This window comes from Ovis canadensis, chromosome 18 (genome assembly GCF_042477335.2).
Source record: "Ovis canadensis isolate MfBH-ARS-UI-01 breed Bighorn chromosome 18, ARS-UI_OviCan_v2, whole genome shotgun sequence".
Taxonomy (NCBI): Eukaryota; Metazoa; Chordata; class Mammalia; order Artiodactyla; family Bovidae; genus Ovis; species Ovis canadensis.
In genome coordinates, this window is record NC_091262.1 from 74,403,297 (window position 1) to 74,424,463 (window position 21,167).

Sequence of the window (21,167 nt, forward strand, 5' to 3'; positions counted from 1 at the left end):
TTCTGTATGTGGGCCTGCTCCAAAAATTAAATATGCACGTGCAAGCGTGTGCGGATGCACGAGTGTGTGAACAAGGGTGGTGTTGTTGCTGTTCAGTCACCAAGTCATGTCCAGCTCTTCGTGACCCCATGGACTGCAGCACACCAGGCCTCCCTGTCGTTTACCATTTCCCAGAGTTTGCCCAAGTTCATGTCCATTGAATCAGTGATGCCGTCCCACCACCTTGCCCTCTGTCACCCCCTTCTCCTCCTGCCTTCAGTCTTTCCCAGCATCAGGGTCTTTTCCAGTAAGCAATGTGGCTGACTCAGGTTCGATCCTTGGGTCAGGAATATCCCCTGGAGAAGGAATCAGGTTTGGATCAGGTGGCCAAAGTATTAGAGCTTCAGCTTCAACATCAGTCCTTCCAAAGAGTATTCAGGGTTTATTTCCTTTAAGATTGACTGGTTAGATCTCCTTGCTATCCAAGGGACTCGAGAGTCTTCTCCAACACCACAGTTCAAAAGCATCAATTCTTCGGCCCTCTGCCTTCCTTATTGTCCAACTTTCACATCCTTACATGACTACTGGAAAGATCATGGCCTTGACTATCCTGACCTTTGTCGGCAAAGCGGTATCTTTGCTTTTTAACACACTGTCTAGGTTTGCCATATTTATAATAGGAAAACATCCAAATTCCTGAATCTCCAGTTCTGGGGAAATGATTAAATTATGGCTTGTATTTAGGATAGAATATTATACAACTGTAAAATCGCATTTTGATAGGCTTTTTAATACAGGAGTATAAAATGACATGTTTAAAGGTTTTCTCTCTCATACACGCACACACACAAAATTGGAAAGGAAAATTTCACAATATTAAGTGATTATCCCGAAGTGGTGAAATTGTGATTCTCTTTTTTCCTCTCCGTTTGTATCTTCTTAATGTTCTGTGCTGAGCCCATATTATTTTTACAGTTAGGAGAAGAAGAAAGACATGTGCGGATGTGTGCTGTCCCGGGGAGGGGGGGCTGGTGTTTAGAGAGGGAGGGTCTATACGTCCCAGTGAATTGCCAACTAGCCATGGGATTGTCACCTGCAAGGTTACCATGAATGTCTGCCTCAAAAGGTTGCTGTGAGCGCTCGTTTTTCTAGCTGAAAAGACGCGCTGTCATTTATTTAAAAGGCCAGACAAGCCCGGTTTAGTGCTGTATCTTCACGCGGGGCTGCCCGGCCAGCCACCCTCCCTTCTGCGGGCGGCCCTTCAGCCCCCGGCCCTGGTTAATTCTCTCTCTCTCCTTCTTCCCAGCTCCCCATGATGGGAGGCGCCTTCATGGACTCGCCCAACGAGGACTTCAGCACCGAGTACTCCCTCTTTAACTCCTCCACCAACGTCCACGCGGCCTCCAACGGCCAAGGGCTGCCGGAGGAGCCTCCCAGGTCCTCCAACGACGCGGTGCTGCTCTGGATCGCCATCATAGCGACACTGGGGAACATCGTGGTGGTGGGGGTGGTGTATGCCTTCACCTTCTGAGCCCTGGGGGCTCCGGGCCAGCCTGCCTGCGCTGCACTCGCCGCAGGCGCTGTGCCTGCTGGCCTCTGACCGCACCCATGTTCTAGAACCACGAGTTCTGACCGGGGGCACAGCCTCTCAAGCAGAGCCACCATGCATCCGGAATTTCCCCCAAGCAGCCCCGATTTCAAAAACCCCCTGCTGTGGTTCTGCTGATCCAGAAAATGTGGAAGCCTGGACATCCGGCGCCTGGAGGCACGAGGAGGCAAAAACCTTCGAGGAACAGGTTGGAAAACTCTTGAAACCGCATTCCACGAACATGAGATCGGAGGGAGCAGCCAAGTTTGGTTTAAAATACAGACATGATTGGATGATCCCTTGCTGGCACTAAATCATCAAACATATTAATATCACACCTGGGGTATGGGGGGTGCTGGGGCAAGGGCGGCCTTCAAGACCCAGGTGTTTCCAGCCCAATCTGATTTCTCACTCGGCCCCTCGGGATATTGGTGGTGGTCCCTGGAAATGTCATAGAACATTTCTCCTTTGACTTGGAAATGGCGACTTTGATGCCCGTCGCCTGACCCCTTTGAAACCCAAGGATGGGGGACTTCCTGGTGGCGTGGCTCTCGGGTGGAAGTGGTGGTGATTTTTACCTGCCAGATGGACTTTCTCGTCTTTGTAAATAGCAGAGAAGGCGCCTTTAAAAGTTAGACCTGCCAGGTGGATAAGTCTTTTGGCTACCCGCCCAAGAGGCTCCTTCTTCTCTGAGAAGTCACGGGACTCTAGAGATGAGGTCTGTGCATCTCGTGAATTGGTGGGTGGGAGAGAGAGGGGCGTGACTTGCCTGTGGTCCCAGAGTACAAAACAGCAGGGGTCAGAGTGGGAGAGACATTTCCTGACTGTGATTTCAAGGCTATCTCTGCCCCACCTCAGCCCTTCCTTGAGTACATTCCTGCCTTCTCAGCTGCCCTGGGTGGGGAGGGACTATCCAGATGGTTCTGAAGCTGTGTGCAGGGTGGGAAGGGCGTTAAGACACCCACACTTTAAACTCCGCTAGGCTGCCGTGCACTCTTGCAGGTGTAATTGTGATCTGCCTGAGTCAGTTTCTTGATATGCTTAAAAATCAGTGGCTGGGGAATCCTGACTAGCCTGGGAGCCCTCTCATTAAGACCACAGGCTTGTTGGCCTTTGAGTGCACCCACGTGCTGGGAGAGATTCACACAGCAAAGGACTCGCTTTTCTTCCATCCTTACTAAAGTTCATGGCAAAGCGTCCCCCTCCCCAAGAGAGCCCTCCCTGTCCCCCCAAGAGTAGGGGGAGCTAGGACACAGGCTGGCTTGCCCACAAGCCCAGAGTGGCTTTTTCCTTGCTTCCTCCCTACAGTTGTACAAAAGGAAATAGATGGCATAAACTCCCTCTTGGTGGCTGAGAAACTTCAAAGACTGGTAAGGAAGCCCTCATGCGTATTTGGGGACAATTGTAAAAAAAAAAAAGAGAAGGCTGAATTTGTTGTGGTGTCAGGAGAAAAGGAATATTCTTGATGACAGGCGAAGGGACATCTTAAATGTCCAGAGGCGGCCGCTTGTCTCTGGGAGGTTGGCCCCGAGCTGCTGCATTAATGGGGTTACCAGCCTGACCTCCAGATGTCTTTGACCTTCAGTTGACCTTCAGCTCAAGTGGCGGTCATGATCGCTGAGCATTAGCGTGGCCTTTGGGGATTGGGAGAAGGGATGTGGCACCGCCTCCCTGGACTCTTTCTGGAACTGCTGAGCGGAGTGGGCCTCGCCATCTGTAGGCAGGACCAGCTTGGAGGCAGGGCTCGGTGGTTGCAGTTTTGAGTACAGCATCTCAGCTGCTTCTCCAGTAACCTTCTCTCTGTCAAGGCCTGGGTCCTGCCTGCCCCATGAGCAAGGTCTTCCTTAGATAGACACGTGTCTTCATGAGCAAACCCAAGGAGTGAAGTCCAGAGCCAGGGTTGGGGAGACAAGCTGTCTTCATGGGGCTCACTCCCGTCCAAACACCCCCATTCTTTGCCTTCTGAACCCACGTTCCCTGGAAGCCTGAAGCCCTGTCTGAGGCAGGTAGTGGCTCCCTGTACTCAAATGGCCTGTGGGGATGACCCTGGGAGAGAAGGTTCTATGTTTGGTAACACGGGGAGGAGAGGGGAAGAGAGGAAAGGTTGACTTTTAGCTCTAAGGAGGCCCCCAACCTTCCAGGGCAGCCCTGGGGGGCCCCATGTTCACTGGGTGTTTCTGGGCACGGGAGTCTCCCCTATGAAGGTTTTCTTTCCCTTGACGAGAATGTTAGTTAAATACAACTTTCAAGTCTTTCTCTCTTCTTAATGTCAGAGCCAGAGATGATCAGGAGTTTCAGGGACCTTCTTGTCCATACTTGACATCCATACGGATCGCAGTGTCTCACCCAGGGTCAGCCCACTCCATCTCCTATGATTTTGTTTATTTTTTTCCAACTTCACTCAGATAACATCGGGGATTGACATGCCAGTTAATTTCCAGCCAGAGTGCGCTGTCTTCTCCCTCTGGCCACAGAGGGGGATCCGTCTTTGATGTTAAGTAAAGGCCATATTGCTTGAATCTGTCCAAGCCTTGTGCCCTGTTAACAGGCAGAGATTGAATCTAATCTTCACCATTACCTTCGGTGGCGCTAGTGGTAAAGAACCCGCCTGCCAATGCAGGAGACCTAAGAGATGCGGGTTCAACTCCTGGGTCAGGAAGACCTCCTGCAAGACGGCATGGCAACCCACTCCAGTATTCTTGCCTGGAGAATCCCATGGACAGAGGAGCCTGGCGGGCTACAGTCCCTGGGTTGCAAAGAGTCAGACACAACCGGAGTGACTGAGCATGTAGGCATTACCCTAGACATCATAGTTCCGATACACAGATAAGGGACCAGAAGCTCAGGGGAGTGGGATAACTTGCCTGAGGTCACAGCAGCAAAGTGACGATCAAGATGAACCTGAACTATCTGGTCCCAAAGCCAGGCTCTTTCTGGAACGCCATTATGCCTTTAGTGGCTGCGTGGCATCTCCAGGCACCTTTAAACCAGGCCCTGAGTCTCTAGAGGCCATTTCCCGAGGCCCCACATTGTGGCATGGCCCGGCCGGCTCTGACCTCTGCAGGTGGAAGTGTCTGACCGTCCTGGGCTGGGACATGCTCAGCCTCCTTGGGAAGGCGGTCCCTGTTGCCTGCCCGCCTCTTTAAGTTAAACTCAAGTCTCTTTCCTTGGCCAGAGAAGCGCCCAGAGACCAGCGTTCTCAGGACCCACGCAGAAGGGCCCTGACTCAGAGCCCCACAGGGAGGCCCACACGAGGAGGGGCTCACACAGCCAGAATCAATAAGGACAATCCTGGGACGGTCAGCGCTGCAGGTTGGGCCCCAACAGCGGGCTCAGGCCTTCTGCTGAGCGCCAAGACCCTCCTGAGCAAGGGGGATGGATCCTTCTCCCTTGGACCCCATTCTGGGGCTTCCGTTCTGGCTTCTCCTGGGTAAGGCTGGCTCCTGAGCCCACCCTGGCTTGACAGGCCCATGCTGAGGAAGGAGGGGCTTGCCTCTTTAGGGGTTGCTCCTCGGAGGAGGAGTCCTACCTTTTCTGGAATGTTCTCTATACTTGCCTCTCGCCGTGCCCCTGCATTTCCCCTCGGCAAGCTGTGAGCATCCCATATCCCGCACCTGTGTGTGCTTGCGTCTCACCACGCACAGCAACGCTTGCTTTAGGAGGGCAGGAGTTGAGGAGCTTTGGAGGAGCGGCCAGGCCAGAGGACACTGGAGCCGGGCATGTCCCCAGGGGATTCGTAGGCCCCGGGGGAGACGATCCCTCTGCGGGCTCCCGCTCTGTCATCACTGCCCTTTCCATGGGTCCAAGGTCAAGAGGCAAATGAGGCTCCCTTGGCCTCATCTACCCATCTACCCCCCAGAGAAAGAAGCTCGCTTCTCCCTTAGGGAGTCCCCCGGGGTCTAAGGGGAGAACTGGCTAGTAAGTACTGCTGGGCTCGAAAGACAACAGGCCACTTTCCAGCTTGTTCTAAATGGAAGGCCTGACCGCCCGCCAGCCCACTAGCATCCCTTGGAAGCTGTCCTTGGAGACTGGGGAGACTTGGCTGCTGTCTGCACTGCAGCCTGACTCCTCCCAGACAAATGGTCCTCTCCTCCTGCAGGAAACTGACCTTCTCTCCTTATTAATAGTGATACCATTAACCGTGATTATTCTTCCTGCTGTGAGCACCTTCCTTGTGCTGTGAGCCATATCTCATTTACTTCTCCAGTCATCCCTCGGCAGGGGTGAGGGTGCAGAGAGGTGCATGGGGATCATTGTCATTTTTTTTGTAGAGGAAGCGGAGGCCAGGCTGTGTGGCTGAGGAGCTGTGATCAGACTGTAGGCTTGCTGGTTACCTTGCGGTCTCCCCTGATCCGCACCCTCTGTGATGAGCCCTCTGGCATGGAGCAGCCTCGGATGGGCCTCTGAGGCTGGGCTCTGGTGGTCCTAGAGCATGGATTTCAATGGAAGTCCTAGAAAGGGGCAGAGAGCCGTGCACAGGTATTTGTCAGTCTCAGAACCTCACAGGAGCTAGAGGCCTTAGAGAGTGTTTAATCAGGACTTTTGGGAGGTCAGCTGGGGCCAGGCTGTAAGTTAATGGAGAGCTGACAGGCCCCTGGATGGATGCCAGGCTGGGGGTCTCATGCATTCGCCCAGGATCACTGAGGGAACCCAGATTGCCTGCCCCCAGCCTTGGGATGGGCATCCATCGTGTTCTCAGCCAGCTGTCATCTGGCCCCCTCTGCCCCCTTGACTGTCCTCTGGGGCTTCCATCATGGCTCAGATGATAAAGAGTCTGCCTGCAATGCGAGAGACCCGGGTTTGATCCCTGGGTCAGGAAGATCCCCTGGAGAAGGAAGTGGCACCCCACTCCAGTGGTCTTGCCTGAGAAATCCCATGGACAGAGGAGCCTAGTGGGCTACAGTCTAAACAATAGCAATAGCTGCCAAAGCCAGCTCTGGCACTTAAAGCATATCAGCCTGTAAACATGTCTGGACGGATCTGGATGGCCTGAACATTGATCTTCTGGACAGTATTCAGGGCCAGGCCCTACCTTGGAGCAACCCACCACCCCAGCACCTCCCCACTCCCCCCCTCCCCCCATCCCAAGTCTCAGGAGCAAAAGCCTTTACAAATGGAAGGAAAAGCTCTGATCCCTGGAGTGCAAACATGTGGCATCTTCCTGGGCAGTAAAGCAGGGCTGGGGAATTAGTCACTCTTCTGAGAATTCTGTCCCTGAGCACTAGAAGCTCTGAAACAGCTGTACCCATCGACTGGGAAATTCTGTATCTGGGTCTGCCCCAAAAAATAAATATGGAAGATCCCACAGACAGAGGAGCTTGGTGTGCATAGTCCATGGGGTTGAAAAGAGTCGGACGTGACAGCAGCTAACACACACACACACACCACACAGAGCGAGTCCTGGATGTGCTGGGCTGTCCTGATGGAGACGCCCTGGGAGCTGCGCCCCTGGCCCAAGAAAGCAGCGGGAGCCTGACTGTCCCGTGTGTGCCCGTCCTGCCCGCCTGCTCCATGGGGCCCTGGTCTTGGTCAGCAGTGAGAGGGTGGAGGAAAGCCAGGGGACGGAGCACTGGGAGCGCATGGGGCTAGAGTCAGAAATCTTCAAGTGGAAAAAGAATCCCCTCCAAGAAACCCAGGAAATCAGAATTCAGCGGTGGCTGGGTGTCCCCAGCAAGTCGCTTCTGGAGATCAAACCTTGAGCATTTTCTTGCCCTTTTTTTGAATGGGAGGATGGAGGTGGGCAGGGGCAAAACAGTGCGGACCATAGTGACTACAGGGAGGAATGTTCCTCCCAGAGTGAGAAGACAGCAGCTACTGGGACTACAATGGAATGAATGGTTAAGAGTACCTAAAACTGACTATGTAAATTCCGGAATATAAGTCCGCATGGCTTGTTCTGAGTCATGGTAAAACTCGTATATTTTTTGTCAAGATAGAGAATAAAGGCAGAGAAAGCCCTTGGAGAGGTCGGTCGGGCTGCCCAGTTCCCAGGATGTGCGGGCACCTGGTTTTTGGCCACTGTGCACACTCATGCCTGCCCAGACCTCTCCAGCCAGCTGTCTGATGAAGGCTTTCATCTACTCCTGGGCCCTTTTGCATGCTGACTTCCCTCCTTCCCAGGAGGAGGTTTGAGACCCCTGCCGCCTTGGGAAGAAGTCTTGACAGATGTATGAGGCACATTCACAGGGAATTTGTGACTACTGGGGAGATCAAGAGCCCTCCCCGCCACTGAGCCCCCTCCACGTGGTGAGTGGCTGGCAGTGGCCTCAGTGTCAGTTTCATCAGCCCTGTTTCGCCCAATGTCATTATGAGCCAGAGAATCCCCATGTGTATAGTTTAAAGAGCGGCAGAGGATAGGATGGTTAGATAGCATCACTGAATCAATGCAAAGGAATTTGAGTAAACTCCAGGAGATAGTGAAGGACAGGGGAGCCTGGTGTGCCACTGTCTGTGGTGTCTCAAAGAGTCAAGACACGACTGAGCAACTGAACAACATCAATATAGTTTAAAGTATTGTCCTAGCAATCCAGATGGTTCTGACCTGGGCTCTGGAAGCTGGCAGGAAGGGAGCTTCTAAACTTTCACATTTTCTTGAGGAAACAGAGTCTCCCAGAGGTTTGGGAGCATTCCCAGGCCACCCTGGTGAGCAGGAGAGTGGGGTCTGGAGCCCAAGTCTTCTATCTATGAAGTTTCTCAACCACTAGGATTGTGTTTCACATCTGGGAGCAGTTTCATCTCCCAAAGGACTGTTGGCAATGTCTGGAGACAGTTTGATTTTCATGACATGGGTGGGGCGGGGGCGGGGGGTGGTGTGCTCTGATAGCACCTAGTGGGTGGAAGCCAGGGATGCCGCTGACCAGCCCCCGGGACAAGGAAGTGTCCAACCCCCAAGTGCCAATCATGCTGAGGTTGGGAAGCCCAGCACTGGACCATGCCGTCTCTAGTTCCCAGCTGTGGGGATCTTCCAAAGCGCCTCTTTCCCCGATTGTGAGTCACTGAATAAATCAAAGGTCTTGAGCTACAGAAGTGATCAGGGTTGCTGCCTCAAATTTAAAAAAAAAATCCAGTTGAAAGGCAGCGAATTGGAATCTAGCGAGTTGTTTGAAAATCCACGTCGTCTCGCTTTCCATCGTCTTGGGCTTTCCTGGGGAGGCACCCTGGATGGAGCACTCTGCAGAGTGATGTGGCAGTGGGGCTGAACTTGTCCCGTGTACCCCCTTAGCCAGTAACTGTGAGCCTCCGGACCCTGAGGCACGCGACCCCTCGTCAGTCTATCCGAGAGATGCTTCTTGGGGAAAATCTTAGAAGGGGTGCAGATGGGGGAGCTGGCTAACAGGCTTGGACAGATCTACATCCTCACTTGTTTCTGATCCTTTCTCACCCTTTTTCCCCCCGTTGAAACCATACCAACACTCTTTCTACTGTTTAAAGTTTCTACTATTTAAAGTTTTAGACCTTATTCTTGGAACTAGCCACCGTCCAGATGCCAATTCTTCATGCCGAGAAAATCGGAAATATTTCTGTGTCTTACTAATGTTTTCGTATTCAACTTGTACATGTAAGTAGTTTACTTAATAAAAAGGTATTTTAACTATTCTTTTAGTCCTTTGCTACTGAAGCCCCCAGGCTTCACAATGGGATCACTAACTTTTACTACAGTGAAAAGGCTCTTTCTTAATGTAGGGTTTCAATGTGCTCTTTTGATTCAAAACCTATAACCTTAATGGATGTAAAAAATGTGGCCATGTGGAATTGTGTCCCTTTGACCATTGTCATTTTCTATTATGGTAATTAAAAAAAGAAAACAGCTCACTCCTCTGTGTCTGAATCCAACCTGTGCTTGGTCTGAAGGATGCTGTCGACTCATCTTTGAGAGGTTCGCCACCAGCATCGTCTCCCTTCTGGTGCTCCTTCTAATAGGGACAGAGTGAAGGGACAAAGTAGGTGATTACATAGTCAACCCCACTAAGGGATCATAGGTAAAGGAAAAAGTATGGGAGACCCCCGTAAACTAATGATCGCTCAAGAAAGCAGGTTTGCTTAACCACAACACCGTGCAACAGAAGCAGGAGGCATGCCCCCCAGAACAGTAAAACGATGGTGGGCTGAGACCCACCTCCTGCCCAGGAGGCCAGTAAGGTAATGATTCCTACGACAGGCTTCTCTGCAGAAACTAAAATCAAAAGTGTAAGTAAAAGGTGACATTACGCTGAAACCATATGACTCAAGATTTTGGCCCAGTCCACTGCCTTTTTGCTCATTTCCACTGTGCCATGTTGGGAAAGATTGAGGGCAGGAGGAGAAGGGGACGACAGAGGATGAGATGGCTGGATGGCATCACCGACTCAGTGGACCTGGGTTTGGGTGAACTCCGGGAGTTGGTGATGGACAGGGAGGCCTGGTGTGCTGCGGTTCACAGGGTCGCAAAGAGTGGGACACGACTGAGCGACTGAACTGAACTGTGCCGTGACAGACACAGTTTGACCTTGTAGAGACAAGAAACAAGGAGGATAGGGAGGAGAAGCTGATGACGGAAGGGTGACATCTGCTCAAGAAGGAGGGAGAGGTGGTCTTCTCCCCCTCCCCACTTCTCCTTTGATTATGAAACCATAGCCCACAAAGTTCTCAGGGCCGCACTCCCTTGCCCACCCCCTTATAAGCCTCATGGGTGTGTGCTTAGTCATGTCTGGCTCTGTGTGACCCCATGGACTGCAGCCCGCCAGGCTTCTCTGTCTGTGGGATTTTCTAGGCAAGAATACTGGAGTGGGTTGCCATTTCCTTCTCCAGTGGATCTTCCTGACCCCAGGCATCAAATCCATGTCTCTCGCATCTCCTGCATCGGCAGGCAGATTCTTTAACCACTGCGCCACCTGGAAAGCACAAGCATCCTTTTCTACTGAATCACTTCTTATGTATCATTTTGCCTCTCGCTGAATTCGTTCTGTGATGAGACATAAAGGACTGGAGCTACTCGGAGCCCCCCATCGCAGAAGCATTTCTGCCTCCCGCCACTACCCAGGCAGAACAGAGTCCCTCCTCCCCTGTCCCACACCTCCCCCTCATCACATGACCTGCAGCAAATCAGAAGCTATATTCACTGACCCATCAGTTTCCCCACTCTGAGTCATCTGTGAGCAAAATTTATCTTTCTCAATTTTTTTATCCCCCACACCTAGCACAGTGCCAGGCTCATGGCAAACAAGAAACAGACATGTAGGTAATAAATGCATGGTATCTGAAGGGCGAGCCCAGTAAATTTCAGCGCTACCTGGCACAGTGAGTGTGCAGTTATCTAACAGCTTTATTCATTCACTCACTGGTAACAGCAAACAAGTGGCACTGACTAGGTGTTCTGTGCAGTTCTGAGCTCTTTCCATGTATATCAGCTCATTTGACCTCCACAGCAGTTGTATAAAGTAGGTAACTGTTGTTACCTTGTCAATTGGAAAAAATGTACAACCTAAAAGTTGAGAAGTATGTGTTATTTAGCAGACAAAAGTAAGGACTCAAGCCTGGAAGAAAGCCTCTAAGATACCCCGAGGGACTGCTCTGAAGAGGTGAGGGGGGAGCCAGGATATACAGGAATTTTTGCTGTGAAAACCAGGTAGTCGAACATCAAAAGATTAATACTAATTAAAGAAAACCAGACATTTCAAGTTAATAAATTCAGCGCTTTTCTATGGACTGGAAGATGCAAGAGTCTCGGTGCATTGAGTCATTCATTTGATTGAACTTCAGCTATCTAGGGTCCGTATTCTGTTTTTATCCATCCCGAGTCTCCTGGGGTGCACAGCTGGGAACAGATCCAGTGGCTTCTTGGTTTCCCAGGTGTTGCTAGTGGTAAAGAATCTGCCTGCCAGTGTAGAAGATGCAAGAGCTGAGGGTTCAATGCCTGGGTCAGGAAGATCTCCTGGAGTAGGAAATGGCAACCCACTCCAGTGTTCTTGCCAGGAAAATTCCATGGACAGACCGTAGCCCCAGTCCATGGGCTACAGTCCATGGGGTCGCCAAGAGTCAGACATGAGTGGCTGCGCATGCATCGAGGTCATCCAGACGTCCTAAAATTAGGAGGGGCTACCCATGGGGCCAAAACAGGAGGGGCAGACCAGTCAAAAGATTCCTGGGTCGAGTTTCAGGCTCTTATGATTGGGAAGCCTTGGGCTGCAGAGTATCCCCCTCCCTCAACCATCACCTTGGACTGGTTCCAGCTCTTCTAGTCTCTGTCTAGCAGGAAGAGCCCGCCCAGAGCAGGGTCATTCAGTGCTGAGCAGATAACCAGCACCTGCCATTCTCAGGTCCAGTTACCTCATTTGAAGAGCCGTTGTAGAGTGAATATGCAGAGCTCTTGTGCAGAGTTATGAAGAATTTCAAGATGGCGACTGCAGGGCATAAAACCGAGTGTGGGGCCCTTCTGAGCTTGACAACACGGGTTACCTTCCCATGAGGCCAGGCCTGGCCGCTGCTGCTCTGAACCCCGCAGGCAGGGGAGCAAGGGGCAGACTAACTCACTTCACACCACACTGCGATCCTCTCCCCAAGGCTGCTATTCAGGGAAACCCATGTTGACTGCTTGTGGGAGATGCAGAAAGGGCCAGGAAATATTCCCATGCCTGCTTGCAAGCTCCTTTCCCAGTGTGACTTCACAGCTGCCCTCTTCAGGGTGGAGGGCGGGGTGGCCCTATCTCCCCAACATCTGACTCTATGGACTGGCCTTGCAACCTGTGTCCACCAAGAGGGTTTGATAGGATGGACACTGGGCCAGTCCTGGGCATGGGCCACGGGAAGGTTTACAGCTTTCTCTCCTGATGACCTGGGAACCCTGCAGAGGCAAGATTAGCCTGCCTGAGGAGGGGAACCCAGATCCCAGGCACCCCTCTGTCCCAGCCGACAGCCTGTCAACTGCCCCACAGGTGAGTGAGCCAAGTGAAAGAAGGGGTTCCAAATGTAAGTCTGCACGGGCTCATAAGGGGGCAAACAAAGCCAAATAAATCACAGAAAGCTGCCTGGAAGAGGCAAAATTCAACCTTGCATAAAATCTGGAGCAGAAGGTCCATAGCAGAGGGGTCCATGGATCCTGGGGCGGAGGTGAGAGTTCAGGCTGGAGCCTGGAGGTCAAGCCTGTGATGGGCATCAAGCCAGCTTGAAGGACCCAGAATGTCAGGGTGAGGGTCATGGTAGGCTGTGAGCTGCCATCGGCTGTACCCAAGCAGGTCTGGTCCTCAGAGAGAAGAGCACAGCCTCTGGAACAAGGAGGGAGCAAGGATGCTGGGAAAGAAAGTGTAATCACTTAGTCGTGTCCGACTCTCTGCAACCCCATGGACTGTAGCCTGCCAGGCTCCTCTGTCCATGGGATTCTCCAGGCAAGAGTATTGGAGTGGGTAGCCATTCCCTTCTCCAAGGGATCTTCCCATCCTGGGGATTGAACTCACATCTCCTGCATCTCCTCTGCTGGCTGGCAGATTCTTTACCACTGAGCCACCTGGGAAGCCTGCATCCAGGCCAGCCTTTACCAAAAAATGCCCCCACTGCCCACTGCCTACCCACCCCTACCAGCATGTATCGTAAACTTTTGGTTTTACAAATTTGGTTGATAAATACATCCATTCACATTCTGTTTGCCTGCTACCAATCAGCCTTGATAGCTTAATGGTCTGATAATGCGTTTCCTGGGGCAGAATGTCCAGAGGCAACACTGAGCCTATAAAGAAATACCTTTTGACCAACCACAGCTCTTCCCTTTCCTCTAGGAGCCGCGTGCTTTGGAGGGGGGCTGTCGTGCTCCCGTCTCCGTGGAAGACAAAGGCTCCTGTGGGCTGCCCCTGTGTCTCCCACAGGGCCCAGTGGGGACAGTGCCGTGCTTCCACGTACGTGGGCGAATGCATGAACAGAAGAGCTGGGATGAAAGGCACTGTGGCACCTGGGTGCCTGGCAAGAGGGCCAAATCCCGCATCACCTGTGGAGCTGTCAGAGCCTTGAGGGTGGAGGAAGGGGAGGAAAGCAGAAGGGGCCTCTAGTGATTCCGGGAGTGCGGCCTGTTTACAGAGCTCGGGAGCCCACCCTCTGCGGGCATCTTTCCCTTGGCCCGGCCAGGCCCCTGTTGGCCCAGGCTCCAGCTGGGTGCTGGCCTGACCCGGGCAGCAGAAATATCCCCATGATTAATATTTATACAAGCCAGGCTGCTGGGGCCTTTTCTGCAAACTGAACAAATAACATTAACTACCATGGCAACCAGCACTCCACAGTTGCTGCCCTCGAGGTTGACAAAGCACTTTCCAGTCCAGCCTCAATTCTGGATGGGCCTTTCCCAACCAACGCCTACCTGGCTCCTGTCTGGGCTGGAATGAGGCCGGGTCCCTACTCTGTCTTGGGGGGATGGGAGGGTACAAAGGATCAGCTGAGGACAAAATGTGAAATGTGGACTGTGGGAAGCCTGCGGGGTAGGGACGGCCAGAGGAGGGTCTCCTTACCAGGCTGGCAGCCCAGACGGGAGGCCGAGATCCAGTTTTTAGAAGAGAAAGCTGAAGTTCAAGTGCTTGTTCATCCGATCGTTAATGACTGAGCACCTACTATGTTGCCGAGTCACTCGATCATGTCTGACTCTTTATGATCCCATGGACCGTAGGCTCCTTAGTCCATGGGATTCTCCAGGCAAGAATCCTGGAGCTGGTTGCCATTTCCTTCTCCAGCACCTACTGTGGGCCAGACTCTATTCTAGACAGACAGGGTGCAGAAGTGACCAAACCAAGGTCTCTAAGCACCTTCTCATGGGGATGGGAGATAAGAAACAAATAAGGAAATAGCTAAATAATGGATCTGTGACATCATAAGAAATATATCTGTGTCTATAGCTAACAATACTGAAGCGGAGCAGTGGTCCTTGCCCCCTCACCATGTCCTTGGCCTGCCTTTGGTCCTTGGAAAACTTTAGTCAAAGAATAAGCTTAATCACAGAAGTGAGAAATACGAAAACAAAGGAAAACCGTCATAGGCTCAGTCAAGGATCTTTAGTTCTTTCTCAAGGGCGGGAGATAATATTCTGAGCCGTATCCTGTGAGCTGTCTTATAGATGCTAGAACATCAATATTCTGGAGAAGTTAACTGCGTGATGACCAGACTGTACCCACGACATGAGCTGCCACAATTCCGAGAACAGCCCTCAAAGAAATGGGAACAAACAAACCCTGGAACTGAAGATGAACCGGACTTAAAACGACTTAAAATGACCAAGACGATGCTGGTCAGACCAGCAGTGTCTGACCAACTGTCAGGGTTGATTGTGCGGTTTCCCAATCTTTCTGTAAAAGCTCTCACCCCAGCCTGTCAGCCAGGGGTGGGGGGGGAATCGGCCTCTGGACAGATGTCTGACAACCTCCTTCAACCAGTTGCTGGCATCTGAAATAAAGCAAAAAACCAAGCTTTCCTTTCCACCAGCCTGGCCTGTATGGCTTTTGAGCTCTTGCAGCCAAACCACAGAACACCCTTTCGGTAACAACACAGCATCGTATACTTAAAATTTGCCAAGAGGGTATATCTTATGTTAAGTGTTCCAACACTAAGAACAACAACAATAATAATAAAGGGATGAAGGAAACATTGGGAGGTGCGGATTTATCTCTGGCCTCGATGGCGGTGATGGTTTCATGGGTGTGTATTTATCCAGAATAGCATATGAAAAACCTGAATGAACATTTTGGCCAACCCGATATTTTTTTAATAAAAGAAAATATATACTTGGTCTCTGCTCCTGGTCTCTGACAGGACTCCTAAGACCCTTGTCACGTCCTGAGTGATAAGAGCAACTCACCCAGAGATCCTACATCCCTGGGGACTTCCTGGGTGATGGAAGCATCCTTTGTTCTAATGGGGTGTTTTTAGGTGGGCTCCTGGATGGGGGCTGATCACCAGAAAAGCCAAGCCATAATCAGAAGCTTGGAGCTTTCAGACCCACCCCCATCCTCTAGGGTGAGGATGTTGAGTTCATCATCAATCCTGCCTACTCAGTGAAGCCTCTGTAAACACCCCCAAACTGTGGGGGTGGGAAAACTTCCTGGGTGATAAACATGTCCATATTCCAGGAGAGGTGCTCCCCAAGCTCCACAGGGACAGAGAGCCTCTCTCGGACTCTTCTAGGCCTTGCTCCGTACTCCTGTCCACCCAACTGTTCATCTGGACCCTTTAATATTCTTTATGTGTGGGGGTGCAGTCAGTCACTTGGTCCAGCTCTTTGCAACCCCGTGGACTGTAGCCCACCAGGCTCCTCTGTCCATGGGATTTCCCAGGCAAGAATCCTGGAGCAGGTTGCCATTTCCTCCTCCAGGTAATCTTCCCGACCCAGGGATGGAATCTGCCTCTCCTGTGTTGGCAGGCAGATTCCTTACCACGGAACCACCTGGGAAGCTTAGTGTGCTTTATGATAAACCAGTAAATGTTATTCTGTGAACTGTTCTAGCACACTATAAAACCTGAGGAAGGGGGTGGTGGGAACCCCCTATTTACAGCCAGTCAGAGAGAAGTATGGAGGGCCTGGAGACCCGGTGCTTGTGACTGGTGTCTGCAGTGGGGACAGTATTTGGCACTGAGCCATTAAATCTGGGATTTGACATGAAACCTAGGTAGTGTCAGAAGTGAATTAAATTACAAGACTGGATATCCAGTAGGTTCTAAGGGTCATATTGCATGGGGAAAATAGCCCCATACACTTGGTGTCAGAAGTATTTTAAGTGGAAGAACAATTTCCCTTTAATGTCAGATGGTGCTGGGACCTCCCTGATGGCCCAGTGGTTAAGACTCCTCACTTCCATTGCACAGGGCACAGGTTCGATCTGTGGTCAGGGGACTAAGATCCCACATGGCATTCGGCCCAGCCAAAAATGATAATAATAATAATAAAAGATAAAATATATTTTGAATAAACATTAAATAAAAGATCAAATGGTACTCAGTGTCATAGGAAAAAATAAAGCTAGGGATGGGCTAGGATGAAAAGGCAGGCTGTTTAGAGAGAGGGTTATCAGGAAACTGGCAAAGACAAACAGAGCTGGCAGGAGTTAAAGCTGTGAGAACAGAGCTTCTTTAGTAACGATGGGCCACGGGGACCCTCTGACTTGTCCAGAGGTGACAGCTTCTAAAGTGAGGGTAAGGGAGAGGAGAGAGGCAAGGGACAAGCAGGGTGCTGGGGCGGGGGCGGCGCATGGAAATGAAAAACCACAAAGGACGGATCAGGGTAAGTGCACCGAGGCCAGCGGTGTCCGCTGGCTGGCAATTCTATGCAATCTCCCCTCAACCCAGGGAATGGGGGACAGAGGCCCCCTCCATCCTGAAGATCACATTTTAGTTCCTTGAGAAAGAGCCTCCTGTGTTGTAAGAGGGTCACAGAGCTCTCAAAGGGACAGACGGAGGATTCACAATTGTTAAGCCTTTTTAAAGTCAGCAATCTAAGAAAAGTCAGGAGGTGTTAGCTAGAAAAAAAATGGCAAATTCTTCTGCCAGCCGGGAGCTTTTCCGGACAGGAACTCACTCGGAGGGGGCTGGGTCATGCCAGGGACACAGCCTCAGGCAGCTGGGAGCCTGCTGGTGTTGGTCAGGTGTCTGAGAGTCGGGGTTTGGATGGGGTTGGCATGTGCAGACAGAGACCATCACAGTTCTCAGACTTCTGCTCCCGGGGGAGGTCGGGGAGGAGGGGGTTGCTGGTGCAGCCCAGGATGACAGTTCAAAGTGGAGATCCGAGGCGCCCAGCCACCCCAAGGAGCTGGGTGGGGAGGAGAGTTTTGTTCCCAGTTCTCACAAAGTGTTGTCTTGTTCCAAAATTGCCTTTGCAAATAGCATCATTCATTCATTCAACCAGCAAGCATTCACTGAGTTTCGACTGAAGCGACTTGGCACGCACGCACTGCTCTGAGTTGCACAGACCGGAGCAGGACTCGGTTCCTGGACCCGAGAGTCCTACTCTCTGGTTTTCAAGACCTGCTCAGAGATGGTCATGTGACATGACCCAGCTGTCCCCTGAGATGAAGCCTCTAAAGGTATTTTTTCCCAGCAGGGGTCTATATTTGGGGAAACACTGGCAGGGAACTGATGTCCTTGGGGCATGGCACTGGTTGTGGTGTGGGGGTTGTATACTGGTGGCTGAGGGGGATTTAACCTTCTTGGTCCCTTCTGCTAAGTGGAAAAGGCACTCCAATATGACTCTTGTGGGAGTTCCCCTGGGATCTAGCATCTCCAGAATTCAGGCTTTGCTTCCGGGCTCTGAGGCAGATTGTGCTGGTCTTGGGACTTCTCAGCACCTGTTGTCCCCCCTGTCTTCTTCTTTTGGGGACCCACCCCCCTCAGTTATGTACTTGGTCCTTCCCAGGCTCAGTGGCCACAGTGTGAAGGGCAGGCACATAGCCTGGCCACTTATGACTTTCCACCCCCCTGGCACCAGTGACTGGGCCAGGCACACTTACACAACACAGTGGGTGCAGGCAGGACGATCCCCTGACTTGTATGAGAACACTGAGAGGAGGCTCTTTCTGATGGATGGGCAGTGATGAGGTTGTGAGCTTGCAGTGGCAGCTGCCATCTTGCCCTTGCAATAGAAGAATAGTCTAAGAATGGAGCCACGGAGGACGCAGGGCCCAGGGATGTAAAGAGAAGCATTGGCTCCTCATGGGTCTGACAGGACTCCTGGATGAAACCACACCTGAAGGCCTACCCATGGGATTCTCAGCTGCATGAGCTAATACATTCTCTGTCTGAAGCAGTTTGAGTTGGGTTTCTTCCCCTTGTAACATAAAGAGCCTTGATTGATACTCCCTCAGTGCATGCTGACCTTAACTCCCATGAGTACTGGCCCTGTGGGAGCTCCAGGGGCCCTGTCTTATTCATCATCAACCATCTCGTGTTCTTTACCCTGCTACCTCAGTCCATTCTAGCTCCCACTCTAGCATCCCCTGCCTCCAGCATCTTGCACTCTGAATCTGACCACAGGTTCGACTTTTCTGGCTTTAATCATAGCCTCTGCCTTTGGCCTTTTTATGGCTTCTGATGGCCCCAAGTATGGGCTTCCCATTTGGTGCAGTGGTAGAGAATCTGCCTGTCAATTCAGGAGACACAAGAGACCCAGGTTCAATGCCTGGGTTGGGAAGATCCCCTGGAAGAGGAAATGGCAACCCACTCCAGTATTCTTGCCTGGAGAATTCCAAGGACAGAGGAGCCTGGTGGGCCGAAGTCCCAAAGGATTGGACACGAAGCACGCACGCATGCATGGCCCCAGGCACAGCCCACCTAGGACCCGACCTTGGTATCAGCACATGTGACTGGCACCCCTTTGTGTCCTGCCCCCAATGAATTAGAACACATCCGACAAGCTCCCCCATTTTTTTCATTTCAGTAGAGAGGGAGCAGCCCCAGTACAATCTGGTGTAATTACTGCTGCTTTGGGGAACCTGACGTGACCCACACATGCATAGTGCTTTATACTTCATAGAGTACTTTTGGTTACGTTTTCTAATTGGATCTTGTCACAGCCCCTCAGTGCTCTGCCCAGCGTGCCAAGGAGGGCTTGCGCCTCTTGCCTTGCCCCACCCCAGCAAGTAGTTTTTTGAGTCATACACTGTAACTAAAAAGCCAAGAAATTAATGTATATTCTTTGCATGTGCTATTTCCAAAAACCACAAACTAAGATTAATACATTATCAGTATAGTTTGGAATTTGCTACTTTTCTTACACTCTTTTGTTGTGTATAGGAAGGGAAGTCAAAGGGATTATAAATTTGAGTAAAATCTAAAACCATATATTTTACAAGCTTCCCTGGTGGCTCAGGAGTAAAGAACCCTCCTGCTAATGCCGGAGCTTTCGATTTGATCTCTGGGTGGGGAAGATCCCCTGGAGAAGGAGAGAACCCACTCCAGTATCCTTGCCTTGGAAATCCCATGGGCAGAAGAGCCTGGTGGGTTAGAGTCCAAGGGATCACAAAGTGTCAGATATGACTTAGTGACTAAACAACAACAGCAATTTTAAGACAAAGGGCCTTTAACTTAAGATGGCCAAAGCACTGATAATATATATTTGCTACAGAGAGACTTACTATGAGCTTAAATTTTCTAATGTTAAATTTACTTAATAAAGACTTGCTTTCTTTGGGCTCTCCTGCTGGTTCAGTTGGTAAAGAATCTGCCTGCAATGCGGGAGACCTGGGTTCGATCCCTGGGTTGGGAAGATCCCTGGAGGAGGGCATGGCAACCCACTCCAGTGCTCTTGCCTGGAGAATCCCCATGGACAGAGGAACCTGGTGGCTGCAGTCCATGGAATCACAGAGAGTCGGACACAACTAAGCACAGCATAGCATATGGGGTGGGGAAAGATGCTGGGTACAAAGTCACTTAATTTCCTTGCGAGAAAAGTCATGACCAACCTAGACAGCATATTAAAAGGCAGAGATATTACTTCGCCAACAAAGGTCCATCTAGTCAAGGCTATGGTTTTTCCAGTGGTCATGTATGGATGTGAGAGTTGGACTGTAAAGAAAGCTGAGCACCGAAGAATTGATGCTTTTGAACTATGGTGTTGGAGAAGACTCTTGAGAGTCCCTTGGACTGCAAGGAGATCTAACCAGTCCATCTTAAAGGAAATAAGTCCTGAATATTCATTGGAAGGACTGATGCTGAAGCTGAAACTCTAATACTTTGGCCACCTGATGCAAAGAGCTGACTGGTTAGAAAAGACCCTGATGCTGGGAAAGATCAAAGGCAGGAGGAAACGGGAACGACAGAGGGTGAGATGGTTGGATGGCATCACCGAGTCAAAGGACATGAGTTTGAGTAAACTCCAGTAGTTGGTGATGGACAGGGAGGCCTGGCGTGCTGCGGTTCATGGAGTTGCAAAGAGTCGGACATGACTGAGCTACTAAACTGAACTGAACTGAGCCAAGTCACCTGCAAAGTTGTCCTTATGTCCACTCAAGACTTCCCTTCCTTAGGGTTGTTTTATTATGAGTGGGGCAAGGAGAAGAAGAGATGAGGCTTTATTCCTCAAGTATGAGGATGAAAGTGCAGTGTGACTAGCTCAGCTGAGGTCGCAGAATGAACCTGTGATGACCCTTGTTAATTCCACTGGGGCATCAGGCACAGTGATGGAGGGCCCTGGGGGCCACTAGGCTCCGAGGTGGTGGCATCTGAGCTCTTAATCACACACTTCGGCCTGGAGGGTCAAGGGGCGTCCCATGGAGCTCTGGCTGTCTTCAGAGGAGCATTTGGCAAGAGCTATAACAACCTCTCCCTTCCCCTACCTGTGGGACCCCCTATGGGAAGGGAGTATGTATGTGTGTTCGTACCTGTATTAATGCTTACTTTTCCACTCCCTGGAAACCCATGCAAAATCCTGCCTTGCCCAGAAAACTCCAATGCAGTGAATTCATTCTCCAAATTTGCCCCAAGAGGGCACCAAGGTTTGTGGGGCCTGGAAAGATGGATAAATGCAGTGAGCTTGGACCAGCAGGGGGCAGTGTAGCTCTAGGGATGCGAGCAGGTGGAGTTGGCCAGCTGGGCAAGTGGGTTCCAGGTACGTGTCCGTTGCTTTGTGGATAAGACCGGGGTGAGAAAACGTGCCTGCAGGAAGCAC

General features: G+C 51.2%; 1 protein-coding gene and 1 long non-coding RNA gene across 2 annotated transcripts in view; both read left to right on the forward strand.

Moving 5' to 3' along the window:
- The window catches only part of C18H14orf132 (chromosome 18 C14orf132 homolog), a 49,669-nt gene extending 46,784 nt beyond the window's left edge, over positions 1 to 2,885 (forward strand). Inside the window, exon 3 of the mRNA XM_069559311.1 lies at positions 1,286 to 2,885. Within this exon, the coding sequence (XP_069415412.1) occupies positions 1,286 to 1,510 (225 nt within the window). The 3' untranslated portion in view covers positions 1,511 to 2,885. The remainder of the gene's footprint in view (positions 1 to 1,285) is intronic.
- An 8,860-nt stretch (positions 2,886 to 11,745) lies between these two features.
- Positions 11,746 to 14,997, forward strand: LOC138423954 (uncharacterized). Its single transcript, XR_011250537.1, has 2 exons — positions 11,746 to 12,477; positions 13,315 to 14,997. It is a non-coding gene; the product is annotated as an uncharacterized lncRNA (long non-coding RNA).
- Positions 14,998 to 21,167: the final 6,170 nt, after the last annotated feature.